Source organism: Ambystoma mexicanum, chromosome 8, assembly GCF_040938575.1.
Source record: "Ambystoma mexicanum isolate Mex_15411 chromosome 8, UKY_AmexF1_1, whole genome shotgun sequence".
NCBI classification, from domain to species: Eukaryota; Metazoa; Chordata; class Amphibia; order Caudata; family Ambystomatidae; genus Ambystoma; species Ambystoma mexicanum.
The window spans coordinates 1,218,958,306-1,218,977,764 of record NC_090929.1 but is presented as its reverse complement, the minus strand read 5'-3'; the positions used below and the strand labels follow the sequence as shown (position 1 = coordinate 1,218,977,764).

At 47.4% G+C, this 19,459-nt stretch overlaps 1 protein-coding gene across 3 annotated transcripts in view; it reads left to right on the top strand.

The window, feature by feature from the left end:
• Window positions 1-19,459, top strand: part of KIF20B (kinesin family member 20B) — a 2,369,321-nt gene that overhangs the window by 1,170,689 nt on the left and 1,179,173 nt on the right. For all 3 annotated transcript variants that reach the window (XM_069611316.1, XM_069611317.1, XM_069611318.1), the window contains exon 18: window positions 15,889-16,008. In XM_069611316.1, the coding sequence (XP_069467417.1) occupies window positions 15,889-16,008 (120 nt within the window). The remainder of the gene's footprint in view (window positions 1-15,888; window positions 16,009-19,459) is intronic.

Sequence of the window (19,459 nt, the reverse complement as noted above, 5' to 3'; positions counted from 1 at the left end):
GAGCGTGACAGTTGCAGGAGGGCGTCCCTGTCCTGGTAGTTGAGCAGGCGTGCGATGATAGTATGGCGCAGGAGCACCCGGGTGCGGTTTGCCCGAAGGCATCCTATGAGCCCTCGCCACTGAAAAGAACTTTGAGAAGGATTGGGCCTCGAAGATGTCCACGAGCCACTGTTCCAGGAACAGTTCCATGCATTGTCCCTCTTCCCCCTCCGGCAGGCCCAGGATGCGGACGTTGTTGCGGCGGGACCTTCCTTCTCCATCATCCACTCTTGATTCAAGGGTTTTTAAGCGGCTTAAGGCTTGGGACAGTTGACGAGTGATCCCTCCAATGTTGTCTTCTGCTTCAGCGATGCGGTGTTCCGCCTCTCCTGTTCTGGAAGTCAGCTTCTGCAAATCGTGGCGCAGGAAGGAGACATCCGCCGCAATACTGTCTATTTTAGTCTCCATGGAGGATCGGGAGTTGGTGATGGCCGCCATTACGTCATGTAAGGAGAGAGAGCCGTCACCCGTGGGGGAGTTCTGTCGTGTTGCTGGGCCCGCTGTGGCCGGGGCAGTAGCGACGGCAAACTGGTCTATACTGCTCTGTGTGGATGGTTTCTTCTGCCTGTCTTTCCCCATATTTCCGGAGGCTGTGCCCGGCACAGTGGGTCGGGTGGTATTGTTAATGCTCGGTTAGAGTGCTCGACCCTCCCAGGTGTGTGATGTTGCAGCCCCGTAGCGAGTCAGATGGAGAGCTGTGGATCCCCAGGGAGTCCTCCAGTAGGCTAATATGGCAACGTAGTTTGAGCGCCTGGGGCTCGTTGCCCCTTATCGTGCCTTCACAGAACGCTCACAGACCTCTGGCGTTTCTAACAGTTCACCCAAGAAGTAGTGGTCCTCTAGTGGTCTCACATCCACTATACAGTGCGTTATGACCTGTGTTTCGCCAGGAGCAGTTGCCAGGTGGGGCTTGCACCACAGATTATCATTAGTCCAATGCCAGCACCGTCACGAGACCCTAAGAAGGTCCTTGCCGTTACACCAGGCTCTAGCCGGGCTCGGCCCTCTTCGCTGGACTGTAGGGCGCTTCCGTGCCTCACACCTCCTTCCTCGTGGGGAAGAATCACCCCTTTTCTATGTATATTTTCTCCCCCCCAGTGGTTGGTTAATCAGGGGGGGGTCGAGAGGGTCTAAAGGAGGAGGGGGCCCCACTCACTTGTTATGGCCTGGGGTTGGTCCCAATGCAGCCTCCGGTTCTCTTCTGCAAGCCGTTCTTCATGTGGTAGTGCAGGGAGGGGGAGAGGTCATGCCACAGGATCTCCCCCAGGTTCCAGCCGTTCTTTAGGGGCCCGCGGCCCACAGCATGTGCTCCTCCGCGTCCTCAGCTCCCCCTTTAAGTTGCAGAGGAGCGCTTGGATCACGGCACCAATGTCCAGCGCATGCACGCTGGGTCTGTGGAGTCCGTAAGCTGGTGTCAGCAGATGGATGCAGATGCCGGCTCCCAGCAGGGAGGGGAGGGAGCACCGGCCGATGCAGCCGTAGTTCGGTTGGGGAGCCTCGCTTACTGTTTTTCATCGCTCCGGGTCTCAGGGCTGCAGTCCTCAGTATACGCGGCCAACACCGCTCTCTGCAGTCCTCTCCGTTGGCGCTCGCGTTGCGCTAGGCAGCGCCGGTTCCCAGCCGGCAGATATGAGGCCGCAGCTCCCCGCTTCCCCGCCTCTCCTACTGGGTGTTGCCAGAGTCCGCAGCACACCTCCTCCTCAGGAGGCAGGCACGGGGGGTTCAGTCCTTCTCCCTCGGTGCGGTCTGCCGTGTCTAGGCTGCAGCAGCTGCCCTGCCAGCTCCACTGCCACACGGTGCAGCCGTCTTCTCCCACCGCAGGTTCCAAGGCCCTCTGTCCTCTAGAGGCGATGAGTCGCGGCGGCCATCTTGGAAGTGCCACACGCGTCTTACGTGCTGAAAGTTTCTCAATTTACAGCCTCAGGACACAGGATTTGCAAGCTGAGACTTGCCACGGAGCCGCTACAGACAATCGCCCAGTTGTGCTTAAAATTTCGGTTCTCCGCGTCCCACCAGGCAGGATAATCTTATCAGGATGTTTTTGGCAGCAAGAGGAGCTCACGGGACTCACGTCTTCTGAGCTTGCATGTCGGCCACGCCCCCTGTATACATGGACTTGATTGTATATACTCACTCAAACCTTATGCCCTTCCCAAAAATGTACCTACCCTGAGGGTCCCTCCTAATTCGATATCAGTGATTGGGTCTTCCCGACCTAATAATGTTGCCACTCCTCTTTTCTTCTCCCCACTAGATTAAACATGTTTTCTTTTATATAATCCATGCACCAGTCAGCATTTGTTTATTACCAATAGATGTCTCTTGCAAGCACACTATTCCTGCGGTTAAATCTGTGCATGATTGATTTCCTCTTCATTGGTGAATTCAGTCCATGGACATTCCATGTGATAACGCGGATCTGTTTTAAACTCTCAACATCATCCCCAACAGCAGACCTACTCCTATGTACTTGTACGTCTCAGCCCCTCTCCTCCTTCCTTGTGGGAGCCCCCCAACATGGAGACGTTACCGGAACCTTTGGCAGCAAAAAGTTGAGCTTCCCTTTTAAATTTAGAATGGCGCGGCATCTGGCATGGTAACGCCCCACTGAGGCCTGGCCCTCCGGCACCTCACACCAATCCCTTTTTCTACACGGGCGATGTCATACCTGGCAGGTAGGTGCAGAGATGAATTAACTTTCAGTTTTGTTTCCTGTTTAGTTTTTCAATCCTCTTCACCTCCTTTTGCATGTTGAATGCAGGAAGATTCACAATATATGCGTCATGTAACCTCTGGTTCCCGCCCTCGGACTGCCATGCGCTCTGTCTAGAGTGTCTGGTGCACGACCACCGCTGGGATTCGTGGGAGGCTTTCAGCGCTCTCGGTCACTGGGCATTGGAGGGAGATCTTCCACACTTCTCCAGCTCACCTTGAAGACTTTGTCTCAAGGACCTCATGGCAAGACAAGGTAGGCCTTTTGTTTTAGTACAGATCTTCAGCTTGGGGAATCCTTCCCAGGCGTTCCCCGGGACAAGGGTTTCTTGGATTTAGGTTCTGGCAGGCCTGAGACCTCTAAGGCTGACAAGACAAGTGGTCCGGGGGTTCTAAGCAGACCGAGGCCGGCAAGGCTACTGGCCCCTTGGCCGAGCAGCTCCGCGGCTCTAACGGGTGGTCCACAGAGGGTTGCACAAGTTTGTCATTCTCTTCGGCCCCAACGGGCAAGGGATCGTCGTGTTATACTTCCAAGAGTCAGTCCTCAGTACGATCCCACACGACTTCCGGCACAGAGGTTGAGCGCACATTGCCTACCGGAGCTTCCTCCGATGTCTTGATTCAGGGCATTTCGACTAGTGTCCCGCAGGCCGGGGCTCAGCGCCTACCAGAGTGGGCTCTGATGTCGATGCTTCTGTTTCGGGTGCAAAATCCAAGGCGTCTCTTCTCATGTCTGAGCGGGCGCAGGGCTTTCACGCCCTCCCGCCCAGGGCATGGCGCAAGGCCCCAAGATAACAGATAGGCATGTGGCAGAGCCTGCTAGGCCGGTGGCATTTTGTATTAGAGCATGGGTCTGCCGTGCTCTTACCGATTGAATGGGCCCTGCAAGAAGGTCCCAGTTCCCTTACCTCTGAAAGCGGTAGTGGACTGTATGGTGCAGGTGGGTGATCTCTGCAAGGATACATCTACCTTTCACAGCCTTACAGCCACACGCCCCATGCTCCTCAGTGCTTCCATCAGGAACGGAGGCATAGCGCTTGGAGGGTCGGATCCTTTGGGACCCGGCGGCTTGCAAGAACTGCTCCTTTGAGTGCTTCCTCCTCCACATTCATTCCTCAAAGATGACTAGGCTCCTCAAGGACATTGTCAAGGAGGTGAATCCTGCAGGTTGTGCCACCTGGGATCCTCCTCAGGGCCCTCGAACTGTTCCTCCAGCTGTGCCAGTGCCTGTCCCTCCCTCCGGTCCAGGCCTTGCCAGTTGTCCAGACTCTGCTGCATCCTCCTATACAACCAACGCCTCCCACTTGCCAACAGTTGGATCTTTCTTTGGTCCTGGATCAAGGGGGGGGACCTCGCCGGCGCCTGTGTCACAGGGCCTGGACTTCCCTCAGTCTGGGAGGGGGGGTGCGGATTGGCGATGAAGAATCCCAGGACGACGAACCCTCAGTATCTGTAAAGGCTATCATGACCGCCTTAAGGCCCTTGCAGAGAACTTGGCGGGGCGGTGTCCCCCTCCCTGAGGAAGAGCCCCAGGAGTCGGGAGTGCTTGCAGAGGTTTTTGGCAAACGCACCATGTTCCGTTCAGGCATCCCTCTCCAGAAGGTTGTCCTGCAGGTGGTGAGGAAGTTCTTGGAGAAGTCCAGGGCCAACGCCCAGATGAACAAGAAGTTGGACAGCAGGTTCAGGCTGATGGATGGGGAGCCAATCCTCCTGGCCTCCCACCCTCAGCCACACTCTTGGTTGGTGGCTGCGGCCTCACTCTATACTCGTACGTTCTGTCCCCTTAACTCCATCCTTGTGGGCGTCCCCCAATATGGGGACGCTACTGGAACATTTGGCAGCCGAAAATGTAACGTCCCTTTTAATTTTAGTATAGCACGCAGGGGCGCGGCTTTGGGCATGTTCCACACGGACGGTGTCGGACTAGGCAGCCAGCACTGAGACTTATTAGTTTTCCTCTTGTGCCCTGTTTTGTTTATGCAATCTTACTTAACTTCCCTTTGTTGCCTCGCCTCCCACGGTGTGTGCCAGCCGCAAGAAGATTCACGAGATGTGCCTCATGTGGTTGCTAGTTCCCAGCCTCAGACCCCCATGCACTCTGTCTTGAGTGTTTGGTGCCAGATGACCACTGGGGCGCATGTTTGGCTTGCAGCGCTCTCGGACACAGGGCATTGAAGAATCTGTTGACGTGATGGAGGGAGATCTTCCACACTTCCCCTCCTCCACACCTTAAGGACTTCGTCTCCAGTACCTCTCGTCAATACATTGTAGGCCCTCTGTTCAGCACAACTCCACAGCATGGCAACTCCTTTCCCAGGGTCGCCACGGATCTGGGTTCCTTGATTTCAGGTTCTTGCAGGCCTGGAGCCTCTAAGGCTACCGGCTCACAAGCTGAGGGGCTCAGGGACCCACACCATTGCCCTACCAGTGTTTTTTAAGGGCCTTTATATACATTTCTGGAGCTGCTTAGATCACATTCTCTGCATAGTCCGACATCTACCAGAGTATTTCAAATATTTGATTTCGAAACTCAAACGGACATCGACAGGGCGTGTTTAGTAATACTATCCCGAGTGTGGTCGTCTAGGTCCCTCAGACTGTTTTTTTCCGACATCGAAGTCAGTCGCAAATGCAGAGTTCTCTTCCAGGCTGATGTCTTTTGATTAGCTAAAGTTGTAATTATAGACTTTCTTTTCTTTGTTTGCTTTGCAGCACGACCACCTGGCTGCTCTCTTCGAACACCCTCATCGACGACTGATTGATCGACGACCAGACGTGGCCTTCACAGGCCTCTTCGTGTTTTGGCCCATCACAGTAGGGAAAGTGGGTGGAGGCTCTTCATACTGACCTTTTTAGAGAATGCTTATTCTATTATACCCCGTCTTCTTTTCTCGCCAATCTGCCCCTTTACAATATAATGGACAAAACCCCTTTTAAATTTTGACCCTCCTGCTACTGAAAATTCCCATGGGAGGACACGCACCTAGTATGCAATCACTGTCTCCTGAGGGATCACGACGAAAAAGATTGTAAATCCTGGAAACTTTTTAGGCCAAAGACCTTAAAGGATCAGCGAATCAAATGCTGGGCTGCTCACGCCATGCAGGGTGAGGCCTCCATGGACGTGACGTAAGACTCCAGCAAGGGCAGTATCGGAGTCATGAGTGACGCCGCAGGTGAGCAGGGTCTGTCGGAACCTCATGTGCGTGTCCCTGACTCAAAGAAGAAAGCCGGCGGCTCTGTGATGGAGAAGACACCCGGCGGGCCAGGGCACACACAAGCACAAAGACACTAAGAATATACCCCATGGCCGACTCAACTACCATCGAGCGTCGAGGCGCATGCGGTGTCCAAGGACAAAGCCTCAGGTTTTTCATTTTCCTCTGGGCCATCGCGTATGCTTTCGCCTCACGACAGTTCCCTGAAAGCCAGTTCGGACACCGCCCATAAAAAGGTCCACCTTTTGCATGCCGAAAAGCAGGCGGCAAAGAGTTTTGGCATCTCCCAAGAAAACCCTGAAAATGCAGGAACTAATTAAGAAACACGTCAGTGCTTTCCCCGCTTAAAGTGAGGTCGCCGAAAGACGCCCATGGCCCCAAAAGAGATGGAGCGGGTTTTCCACTCCCTTAGACAGTCTCTCAGGAGTCATGCACCACAAGGATGTAACTCACTCCCAGGCCACCCCTGTCATGTCAGGCTTCCTGCCCTCATGCCAATATACACCTGAACAGTTCAATAAGATTATAAGGTGTAGTTTCGTAGATTTCATGGTCAGACATCCTGACCAATTGACAGTTCTAAAAGATGCCTTACTGCCAGGGGCATCAATACAGCATGCCCCATGAGCCACAACATAGCACATCTGCTCTAGGCACTCCGCCCTCGACATACCAAGACCCCTCTCACACATACCAAGACCCCTCTCAGGACTTGTATTATGATGATCAAAGAGAACAAGGGTTTCAGGGGGACCTCTGTGGTCAAGACCAGTTTTATGACGATGACCACATTTACGCGATCCAGTCGCCAGACCACCAGGACCAGCCTGTTGACAATCAACTTTAGTACAATAAACTGCTACTAAAGGCGGCACAGAATTATAATATCGGCACTCTGGAGGCACAGGTCTACAAAGTCATTGTGGAAGATATTCTGGGGATAAGAAGTCTGCCACCCAGTTTATCCCACTTCTGTTAAGGATTTCAATCAGGCGATACACTCTGCTCCCGGCCTAGTGTAAAGCGCAATGGAAAAACTTATTTGATATATGGATTCAGTTATTTGAAAGAGGTACCACTCGTATCACATCCCTTATTTAAGAATACCTCGGGTCACAATGGACCAGAAATCAGGCTGGTTTGCAAAAGGTATTATTTATTTACTTAGTTAAGTTCAAAATCACAATATATATTTTAATAGGTAAACAACAATCCCCAACGAGGTGACAGAACACAGAATGATGTCTTTAATACACTGGGACTAAGTTATGAGCAAGCAAATGCAGCACGGAAACAAATACTTTTGGGTTGGTTCAGATCAGATAGCGTTGTTGTTAGCAGTTCCCCCTGAAACACTTCTCAACTCCCCAATAGGCAATGCAAATGGATGGGAGGCGAGAGCAGGTATTCAGGAATGTACAAGTCAAACAGTGTCTCACTCCCCCCCACCCCCCGCCTCCTACACAGAAAGAGAAAAACAAAGTGTGCTTTTTAACTGTCAGAATAGTGTTTAGAATAGACTGGGTAAAAACACCAAATATGGTCTAAAATGCTTAAATTGCTCTAAATTCTTATGGGAGCCGCTTTGTATAGTTGCACACAAGCAATGATTTAATGCCAAGAAAAACATTAGAAATCTTAAAATGCAAGTTGGAAGCAGTTTAGAGCTCTTTTACACATGTAAAGATTTCTCAAAAAGAACATTTGCGGCAAACTTTTCAGTGCGCGATATTCGCGATAACTGGAGAATCGCACAGAGAATTTTGTTTCTATCACGAAAACTGAGGGAGTTACAGAGGTTTTAGTGAACATCGTTTTTGTAAAATAGGCGCGAGAATTGAAAACAGAAATGCACTTTTAAAAATGAGAAATGGGTTTGCTTACACTATATTAGTCTACCAAAAAGTAGAATGTCTCACAGGAAGGTCATTTACGGCCGATCATAACAGTTCAGGTGTGATACTCTGCTTTCTGTTTGGGTTGGCTGACAATACTGGTTCTAAATGAAATATAGGAGAAGTAGAAGCTAGGGGCAAGACTATGCAAAGTACATACACTATATGACAGTTCTTCCTATTTATACTCACAGGATAAGTTTTTAAATCGGACTGTCAGGTTTCTGGACCTATCGGGGACTGATGGCTGGGCACATCGGACTGGACAGGATCAGCAAGGTGCTCTGGTCACCGTCCGGCACAGGACTGGACAGGGTCAGCAAGGTGCTCTGGTCACAGCATGGCACAGTACTGGACGGGATCTGCCCTTCTTGGTTCTGAGGATCTTTCAATTCAGCAGGCAAGCAGTAACAACACAGCCCGGCTGTATTATGTTGCTTCCCCTAAGCTTTTGGGGTTCTGTTCTAGAATTTGAGGCCTAGCTGAGAAGGCTTCAGCTAAGCAATTGCCCTTGCTTTGCCAAGATTCTGGGGTCTGGAACAAGGAAGATGTAGATTTCAGCAGCAGGGTGCTCCGCCAGCATCAGGAGGGTGAGTGGATCCGTCTGTCCCTATGTCTGGTGAGCTGTCTCTTTTTATGCTATGAGATGACATCATACAGGGGGTGTGTGGGCCAGCTTCTATAAGCTTGCCCCTTTGTGCTGGGATAGGATCAATACTTCATCTCCGCCTTGCAATTTGAGTGATTGGCTCAAGGCTGGGTGATGTCAGGTTTATGATTTTCTTTTACAATCCCCAGAGACCTCCCTTTTCTCAAAATCGGATTTTATCTTAAACGCACATTTCTACATTATTCACTTTTCTACACACAAATATGCCATATTTTACATAGCAGCTATTCCTCAAAACCCCGTAGCTCTGGGATCTTGTCTCCCCGTTGTACAGAATTTTGCCCTTTTCACTATGAACACACTTTCCGATTTTTCTGCAACTTTCCACAAAGATGTGTGCTTAACCTGAGGACATGCGTGTACATTTTCACAATTCTAACAGTCATGCATTTTGCGTTTTAAAAAAAAAAGATTTCTTGCCATTCCTTCCCATAACATGTCGCACTGTTTTGCTGCCTCTTAAAACCTGCAGCCAGAAACTAAATGAACCACTCTGTCATTTTTATATTTTTCACGATTTTGACTAGCAAGTTATGTCTTTTTAAAAAGTGTTCTTTGTTACTGTTCAGCCACAGATGGTTGTTTGGGTCCGCCTCTTTTTGTCTCCCTGCAGTCCAGGAGCAGTCTCCTCCTTGTTTGTTCCTTACAGAGGCCATTTACGACCCTCTTCACACTTCAAATTTCCTGCTGCAGCTTGTCATTGTTCCCTTTCCCTCTGTAGACCAAATGCTGTCCCAACCTAGCAATTAACACTTCCCCGTGAGTTCCTGTTGAGGGAAGGCCTTCCTTCTGTGAGAAAACCCTGCTATTCCAGTTTTGCAGCTTCAGCCAGGTTTAAATTTATTAAATTCTTTTGGCTTTTCCTTAGCACAAAACAACCTTGTTGTATCAAATAACAAATAAAATTCTCACTCAAGATTTTAAACCTGTGGGATCAAAAACAACTATAATATGGGTTACTATCAGTAACAGGCCTCTTATATTGCAACATTTGACTTTCAGTTTATAACATGTTAAAGTTTAATCGGGAAGGCCCCTGACAGCTGTCGTCACAAGTAGCCCTCTGCTGCACAGAGATTTTTTACAGATCCACAGACGGGCCACTTTTGCTGTGAAAATCTCTTTATGCTCTTAGCCTTTCAGGACATTGTAAGTTCACAGTGATTCCTTAAACTAAGTGAATTGTAGCACCCAGCGAGAATTTTGAATATTTGAAAGGTGTTCTGTACCAGCATTCTGAAGTTTCAGCAGCAAAGAAAAGGTGATTTAAAGCACTATTGGAGTTTCATTTAGCAAAGCACCGCTTTTTCCTTCTGCACTCCCCTTTCAATTGTTGTGGAGCCCAGTGACACATTTCAGTAGTGAGCGCTCTGTTACACAAGTGACAACAGGCGTGACAGATTGGGCAGCCATGTTTTTGTGTGTTAAAAAGCACGATTTTCAGGGGTTTTGGTGCGCACAAGGGTCTTGTGGCCATTTTGCTGTTTCTGGCCCCACCATAACCGAGTGATGCAGTATATAGCAGAGCAAAAGTGGGTCAGTGCATCCCACAAGTCTACTCTAAGACTCATCCAGCCATCCCTACTTGCGCCTAGTCTCACAAGGGCGGGCATCCCCAGAATAGAAAAATAATTCAGACCTGTGCCCACTGACCCCTCCCCCCTCGCCCCTATATATTAGGGGTCAGCTTAAAAAAGATTCCATAGTGGTCATCACCACCAGGAAAAGGCCAGGCACTCGCCCGACGTCGGCAGAAGCCCCGCCAGACAAGGAAAGCAAAAAGATGTATAATTTCGGGAGAAAGGTCGCCTACTCGGCATTCCAGACCAGAATCACTAACACTACGCTGTTCGCTAGTTACGACTGTCACAAATGGGAGGACCTGGAATGCCAAATTGAAGCCGTCCCAGAACCACTAAAGGCTCAATTACTGAAGACCCTCTTAGAAGGCAAGCAGATCTCAAACTGCATCCTAAAGAATAACGTTGATGCGGCAGATAATGCAGGATGCATCATAGCAGAGCGAACTCTCATCAAGCGCCAGCCACCCTGGCACAGACTGTCTGGGTTTAAGCTACAGACTCTGGCAACCCTCTTAAACATGCCTGTGGACCCAAATATGTTATTCGAGAAGGCCGTAGAAGACACCCTTAAGAGTGCCAAGGAGGAATACAACACTCTTAAATCCCTTGGACACTAAACCGGTTGGATGTGGTTATGTCCAAGATGATTCCTGTGGAGAGGACCACCAGGTCATAAACCTCTTGTGTTTCGACCTGAATGTTAGCTTTAATACACTCACTAACGCGTGTTCTACTCTCCAGGGTTGGGGCCATTCAATTCAACCGTAATGTTATATGTTTTACCCTCACTCTGAGCTGGATTGTTGGGAACCTCATAAACCAGTTAATATCTTACCCCACATTTACTAATGCTGGTAGCGATGCCCTGGATCTTAGCATGATTGTGTGCACCAGACTTCATAACTGTTAATTGAGCCTTTTTATTAAACTGGGGACCTTTTGTGACATTAGATCTTATTGGTAACCTATCAGAGTCAATGGTTCATTGAATAAGGTCCTCATTTTCTCCCACTATAGTTATTAGACTGTGCTCGCAGAGTCTCTCTCCCAGATTTGATCCTACCCATGGCCCACAAATTGGCCGGGCAGGTTCAATCACGGACAGCAAGGACGCTCTCATATCTATCATTGCATTTGCCTCCTTGATGTGCAATGTCGAAACCTCCAGTCTCTTCCCCATCTGTGCGTTGGGGGGTATTTAATTGCTTTGCATTTGGCCATATCAAAAGATGTGTAAATTAAAGCAGAATATTGTATAGCAGCATACAATTTGGACAAACGGTCAGACAAGTCAGTACTTAAACGCACAGATGCAGTAGGCGAACATTACACAACTGCAAACTAAAAACACATTAGCCCAAGCGTGATGTGAAGGTTAAACATATAGATCAAGAAGTGAGGAGTTAGAGTTCCGTGGGTCCAAGGTGCTGATGACTGCAATAACTACCAGCACCAAAAATCGCCTTCAGTCAGGTGCAGAGAAAAATAGGCCAGTCCAGGTAAGGGACGCTCAACTACTAAAGGCGCAGCCAGAGGCCGTCTCCCCTTCCTTGCCTGCAACTGGGAGTAGATGCATTAAATGTAATGAATTGTAGTAAATCATGCTAAAGCTGTCAAGACCATTGAGACCAATCGGAGGCATCTGGCAGTGACCTCCAATAAAACCATTCAGGAAATGCAACAAACTCCAGAGTCCAAAATCCAAGATCATAGAATCATAGTCAACAGCCAGCACATGGCAACCAGCAGTCCCATGGATTAAAAAAACAGAGTAGATGACGCATAGACATATGCTTGAGAAGGCTTTTAATGGTTACCCTTGTTGTGCAATCTCAGTCTTTAGGCACACAGAGAATGCACTCAAAGCCAGCCATGGTTAATTGCAAGTGACTAAAAAGCTGCAATTACGATGCAGACGAACCTCGCAGACGAAAGAATAGAGTTATAGCATGCAATGGGTGGGCTGAACGGAACACAATTCCCTATGCTTCAGGGGAAAACGTTTTCAATAACATTTATTCAAGTGTTCGCCACAAATCAGCTGAATAGGTGGCAGGTGAGCTGCAGCTGTCAGCGGTAGCAACAGCAAAATGTATAGTTTCTCCTCTACCCGCAAAGGCTTTCCTTTGGGCCTCGGGCCATTCTGTGTCCCGAATACCGAGCACCTTCGCGGGCTTTCGAGGTCTTCATGCTCCGTTTCTTCGTTCTGCTGTATCTACAGAACAGGCCAGCCAGTACTTGAGTGCGGTCCATCAGATGCAGGGGTCCCTCTGTTAGGGAGAATTCTCATAAATGGTTAATTTCCCTTACTTACTGAGTCCCCCAGCAGCTTTGCTGGGTTTCTAGGATTTATTTTTTTCACCTGGTAAGAGTGTGAGCCTTTTTTCCCACTCTTAGATGTGTTTTGCTATGTGTATTTCTGTTTGTGTGATCTTGGGCACTGGAGCCTCACCTCACCTACTCCATGTGCACCACTCTTTGTGTGTGTTGCACAGCATCTTCCGTGCAGTGACACAGGATTGCCTTTGAGACTTCCCACTTACTCCATTTTTCTGGGGCTGACTAGTGTCCCCAGAAACAGGTAAAGTTGCCATTAACTTTATATAGTCACTTTAACCCACAGACCCAGTACACCCCATCTTACATGGAGTATTGGAAAGGGTTAACTCTTATGCCTTTTTGTCTGTACCTCTTGGAGCTTTGTTTCGCTCCCTTAACATTAAGACTTGGCTGGTGGCAGTGGTATCTACCCTAACCTTTCTACCGCGATTATCTTATATAAACGTGGTAATGTTTTAGGCTATTATATTAGCCTCGAACATAAACCCGCTTGACCAAATACATTTTATTTTGGTTCCGGCTGGGTTTATTCTCCATTTCTTTCTGTTAGTCTTTCTCGTGTTTTTCTCTGCGCGCCAAACCGGGGATGACTCCTTTGTTCGCTGTCTTTTCACAGGCTTCTGCACAGAACCCCTACTTAAGGTGCCTGATAATCTAGGTAGGCAGGATGTGAGGGAGTGATCTTCGGACCCCTACCATGAGTTGCCGTAGAAACCCCAGTCGCACTCTTGTCTGATTGGCTAAGGGGACTGGCCTTGCCAGGCCAGCCATCCTGCTGTGTGATTGACAGCCATGCTGTATGAATGGGGGAAAACTGCATAAAAAGCATGTCTCTGGGACTGGAAGAGCAGAGCCACCATTGGAACGAAAGAACCAACGAGGAACTGGAAGAAGAGGACCCCTACCACGGCTGAACCGCCCGGTGAAGCCCTGCTGCAGGTCCGAATCTCCAACTCCGACAACAGAGAAGATCCTCCAGGTAACTTCTTCCATTGAGCTGGTAGGACCAACCAGTTCACCCAAACTACAAGCCAGCACCCGTCTGGTTCAATTCGCTGTACAGAGCTACAGTGGGCCGGATAGCCAGGAAGTCTGACCCTGCTTGCGTATAAAGGAGCACACCTTTTATTCGTCGTTTGGCGCTGCTGCTGGTTTCTTCCCTGGGTAGTGCAGGACCCTCCAGTCTTCCTACTTCTGATCAGTCCTACAGTTGCTTCAGGAACCGTGAGCCTGCAGGAACGTCCAGGAACGTCTGCCTCAGCTACAGCCCCCTGTCCGCTTTAAGGTACTGTGCAAATCCAGTTGTGCGTTTCGCTCAGCCGCGGTGAAAGTGTTTGAAATCTTTCTCCAATCCGAGGGCTTGTCCTTCTTTTCTCTTTGAACTATCTCTTCTACCAACCAACCTCGTCCGGAATCTGTGCCACAAACTTTACCGCAAACTACATTGAACCTATTATCTTGAGCAAAAGACTTTTGAACCATTGACTTTGGCCCCAAGCCTTTTCTATCTGATTTTAACCTTGTAGCCTCTCTTGTTCACTTGCTCTGATTACTTACCTGTTGGTTTGACCTAATTATTGATAACTTTCTTTCCCTCCCTTTTAAATTGCTGGAGTGCTATTTTGCTCTCACTTCATTCTGTGAGCCTAACTTGTCAACAATTTAAGGGAAGTGGTGTGGTGCATTTATGATTGTGATTTTTAACATGCTTAGAAAGGTGAACTGTTATACAACTGATAAGTAAATATATTCTTTTACTCAGAAACCTTGAGTCAGTGTTTGCCTGAATCATAGTAGTTGCTGTCCTTTGTGTAACTATCTTGTACTGCTCACTTACTCTTGAGATAAGTCTGGCTGCTCCGCTACTGCTACCACTATAACTGTGTAGTACAGGCTTGTACCAAAGGTGAAATTGAACTGTCACTTGTAGTCTTAATTGTGTGTAGTGTTCCTAAAGGGTACTCCATATAGTTCTGCCTAACACCCTCCCACACCGCCCCAAAACAGCTGGCTTATTCGCCGGGGTTGAGGTTTGTATAGAACAGCTTATGGAATACTTTCCAGGCAGTGGGCCTTCCTCCAAGCTGCTTCTCTCCTGCAGTTCCAGCTTGTATAAAAAGCAAAAGGAAGGAATGTAAAAATACTGTCACAAATGGATGTCTTGCTCATACACCGCAAATGCACCTCTACAACAAAAGGAACACATGGATTACCTTGCAATCATATCTTTCTTATCTGTACGAAACACACTAATGCATTGTTTTTAGTTAATGTTTTATGTTCCTTCTCACTATTAACCTAAATAAGCTTCCTTCAAATCTGCTTGAGTGGTTGGAGACCATGCAAATTGCAGTAGTGCACGGTATAAATCCCAGTAACATAACCTATATTCATTGAAACACTTGTGTATAGGCGCGTTACAAATGCCATATCATATCATTATTGTTGATATTCAATTGAACCAGACTGTCGCCAAACTGTTGCAACATCACACCCTCCTGCCATAAAAAGTATAATATAAATAAATACTGTTTGGGAACATATAACATATTTATCCCCTCTGCAAAATGCATTTCTCATCTATAACATTAGATTTAGATATAGGTTACCGTTGGAGCTTTACATTCAACCCTTCTCTATAGGATTGCCAGTAATTTCAAATGTAGCTATGCTTTACAGTATATACGATTATCTAATACACACAATATAGGTTAAAAAAAATGAAAATCTAAAGATGGTGCCTCGCTAGGAGTGTTGTGTGAGGTGTCCTGAAAGACTTCTATCCGACAAGCACATGTCAGGGTTACAGAACTGCTGTATTTTTAGAACATATGATCACCCCCTCCCCCCAACCCCCCCTCCTCTTCCCCGGGGGGGGGGGGGAGGGGTAGTCTCTTTCTGCTTTGGACAAATAACAGAAGTAGAAGTGATTGTTTTTCCCAAATTAAGTAGTCATAAATAAAGTGAAATATACACACCCAACCATTAGATTGCACTGCATGTACCTAGAAAGTCTGCATTTCTGTGGTACTGTTAATTGCGAGGTCAAACTGAAGAGGTCTTCCAGGTTATTTGAATTTGAGAAGTTCAAGTAGAATCCAGGTTTCTCTGGCCTTACTACTGTAGAAGTAAGTAGATGAGTCCAGGTAGAATTGTTAAAGCTGCTCATAAATTCAAGTGGGTGGTTTCATTTCGAATTATTCATTGGAATGGGAAGGCCTTCATAACGCAAACGGTCTCTCAGCACCTGTGTTGCTTAGTTCATATTGCTTAAGTTCACAATGAAATCTCATCTGGTTTCACATTTCTTAGAGCAGTTTAGAGACAAGGTTAGCGTTTGTACGCTTTTAAGTTGGATGTAACAGGCATAACGTATTTTCATTTGAGGTCTGTTTTTTATTTAAAATATTTTGGTTTTGCTTTTCCTGAAGAAAATTGTTAAACAGAGCTCAAGAATTGAAGAGTTGATGTGCATTGTAAACGAAAAGGATATTGCAGTATTGCATCTTGAAGAACTACTGTCTCAATATGAAGAAAGATTTGAAAACTATGTGAGTAAATAATTTGTTTTTACAATCCATGCATTGCAAAATGCCCCGACAAGTTAACTTTGTGGGTATTCCAACATTCAGAATTCAGAATATAAGACTGCAAGTCACTCCTTAATGTACACAGACTTTTTCTTCAATTCTGCATTTCTCTTATCTCTTAGACTGTTAGTGGTTTATGGCTCCTCATTATACCCCAGATTGAAAAACCAATGGTTTTCTTGCACAGGGTGCAGACCGACATGACCTGCAAGTTCTCCAACATAGTTAATTTAAAAGTAAAAATCTGCATCTCACTAGATGTGAAGATGCTTTAAGTAGGTATTACTGAACTTACTGTTTTGTGTGCATTTAAGATGGTTCCTCAAGTTTGCCACAATAAAAGAAAATAGTTATAATATTTCGCTTTGTTTTACCTTTCATTGACACAGGAAATGCATATTGTTATTGGATTCCTTCCATTTACTTTGTTCTCTTCTTAGAAATAACTTGCAGGTGCCAGTTTGGAGTCCTAACTCTTTCAGCCACCAGGCGTTGCAGTGTGATTGTACCTCTGTGCCCTGTTTTTGCCGGCCATGTCTATCCTGGCCAGTATATACGGAGCCAGCTGCATTCTATGGCATCAGTTCAGTTTTTTTCTATGCTTCTTGGTCTCAGTGTAGCTTTTGCTATCTTAATAGTGTGATGTCTCATTTGAAGTCCTCTGCTTCCAAGCCCAGCAAGGATTTCAGGAAGCCCATGTCGGTGCCACACCTGCATACGAACTGTCTGGTGCATGGATCCCGATTAAGACATCTGTGTGTGGCTGTCACTGTCACTATGCAGCTCAAGCACTGAGGAAACCTATTGCTTAGGTCTTCACTGCTCTTCACAAGGGCAGAAAGTTGTAATCCCAATCCATTGCTTCATCAATTACTTTAGCGCCAATGGGTAAGTCCCGTTCTGAGTAGAGGTAAAATAGCTGTCGTTATTTCTCCCATAAAGTTTCAAAAGAAAAGTACTATAGAGAGGGCCCTTTCCTCCTAGTTTGCCCCTTTATAATCACCACTCTTCTTCATTATTGAAGATGACCATCGCCATTCCCACTCTAAGGAGGCTGCTTCAGACTCAACGCTTATTCAGCAAAGGCCCTGTTCTCACCGTTCCTCTACCCGGGGAGACGTTTTGGCCAGCACCATGGTGCCTGTGACATTGACCTTGGTAGTAACTGTGGTGAAGCATGAGCCTACTGTGACTTCTCATACCAGAAGAGGCACTTCTTTTGTGCAGTCACTGCACACCTGTGAGCTCGATCCACACCTCATGTGGAGACTCCACTACACTCCCTGTCAGCTCTGCCTTCCAGGGTGGTTGCCAAATTCTATGGTGCCACTTGATACCTGTTCCTCTAAAGAGACACTGTGGAACTTGCTGTTCCATGGCCTCCAGATCAAACTTCTTATCCGAATATGCACAGATCTTTGATTAGGGAGACCCTGTCACTTTTGGGAGTGAGTCCCTGAGGGACGATGTAGAAGACTTCCTTGGAGAACTTTAACAAGGGTTGGTCAGCCTGGCTCCTGACCTTTAAGACTGCTTCCCGTATACCTCTCGTGAACTGCACATATATTGTAAAGATATTAATTGGGTATACATTAATATATCTGACAAAACTGCACAATCCTTATATCATGCTTTTTACAGAAGTCCAAGAAAAAGTCATTTTAGTTCTACTTATAAACTGTCAAAAGCCTATGAATTTAAATATTATTTAAATAGCGGAGTTCCAACAGATGGGCCAAACTCACCAAACACAACACCCGGTTGGCAATGAAACAGAGCAGAACTCCATGGTACGCATACGTTCCTTCCCCTTTTCTCCATCCTTGTGGGTGTCCCCCAACATGGACAGTACCAGAACCTTTGGCAGCGAGAAACTTGAGCTTCCCCTTTAAATTTAGTATAGCGCGCAGGGCCTCGGGACTACTCCCATGAATGCCCTGCTGAGTCCCCACCCTCTGGCGCCTCACCTCAGTCCCTTTTTCCGCATGAAAAGTGTTGGACTTGGCAGCCAGCGCAGAGACTTTTTTAGCTTTCTGCCAGTTCGCTGTTTATTTTTTCAATCTTTCTTAAACTTTACTTCAGTGACTCTCCCCCCCCTGGCGTGGGTCGACCGTAGGAGGATTCATGATATGTGCCTCATGCGACCATTCTTTCCCAGCCTCAGACCCCCATGCACTCTGTCGTGAGTGTTTGGGGCCTGACCACCTCTGGGACGCATGTTCAGCGCGCTCAGCTTCAGGGCACTGAAGAACCGGTTGTCGTGGTGGTGGGAGATCTTCTTTTTCACACACAAAACAAATAGGTCTGAGATTTTATTTATTTTCATTCAGTATTGTCGATGAGTACAACCTTAGTTTGCCCTCCAACCTTACTAACTATGCCCTTGTGAGGTGACTAGTCCCTAGGTTGCGGTGGTGTGCTGCTTATCTAGTGTTGGGGAGCAGAAAGAAAAGTCTTGCCCTATCTATTTTAGGCAATAAGTAAAGTGCTAAATGGCAGAATTAAAAGACTCTTCAAAGGCGCTATGCACTACACCTCAAAAAGTGATGGATGACATACAGGATGGATGTAATTACTTTCATTATCCTGTTTAGCGAACCCACAACAGATTTAACCTTTTAACTGCCATGGGTCCCTCCCACCCCCCAGTAATAAGGCCTTTTTGGTGATTTCGGTATTTTACCATTCAAAGTCTTTAAACATTTTCTCCTTCATTAACTCTTTAAGTGCCAAGGACGAGCTATCTTGTCCTTGGCACCAGGGAGGTAATCCCAAGGACGAGATACCTTTTCCTTGGCACTTAAGGGGTTAAAAATAGTACCTAAAAACAAGGCTAAACAATTCAAGAGCTGAGTGCAACATGTGATGCACACTAGTGTTCCTAAAAGTCGTCACCTTAGTCCTGGGAGAAACACACAAACCACAAACGGGGGTCTACCGGTTTCAGTGGCATATACGAATTTCACCACTTTCTTCAGGGCCACGGTACCATGATGGGAACCGAAAAGAACAAGCTGGGTTAGGGATGATCACTGCACCTTTATGTGCAATGTTGGATCGTAACTCGGCTCCCTTGGGGGCGTTTTAATGCCTCTTCAGAGAAAGGGGGCTCATAAATAGTCTGGGATGCCTTGGATCAGTCTATCTAACGCAGCGTGTGTTGGAAAGGTCTGAGGGAGATCTTCCACACTTCTCCTCTGCCCCACCTTAAGGACTTTGTCTCCAGAACCTCTTGTCAAGACAAGATAGGCACTCTGTTCAGCACGGCTCCACAGCGCAGTGACTCCTTCCCCGGGGTTCTTGCGGAGCAGTTTTACTCGGATTCAGGTTCGGGCAGGCCCAAGGCCTCCAAGGCTACTGTCCCCCAAGCAGAGAGGCTCCGGGGCCCTAACAGGCTGTCCTCGGAAGGTAA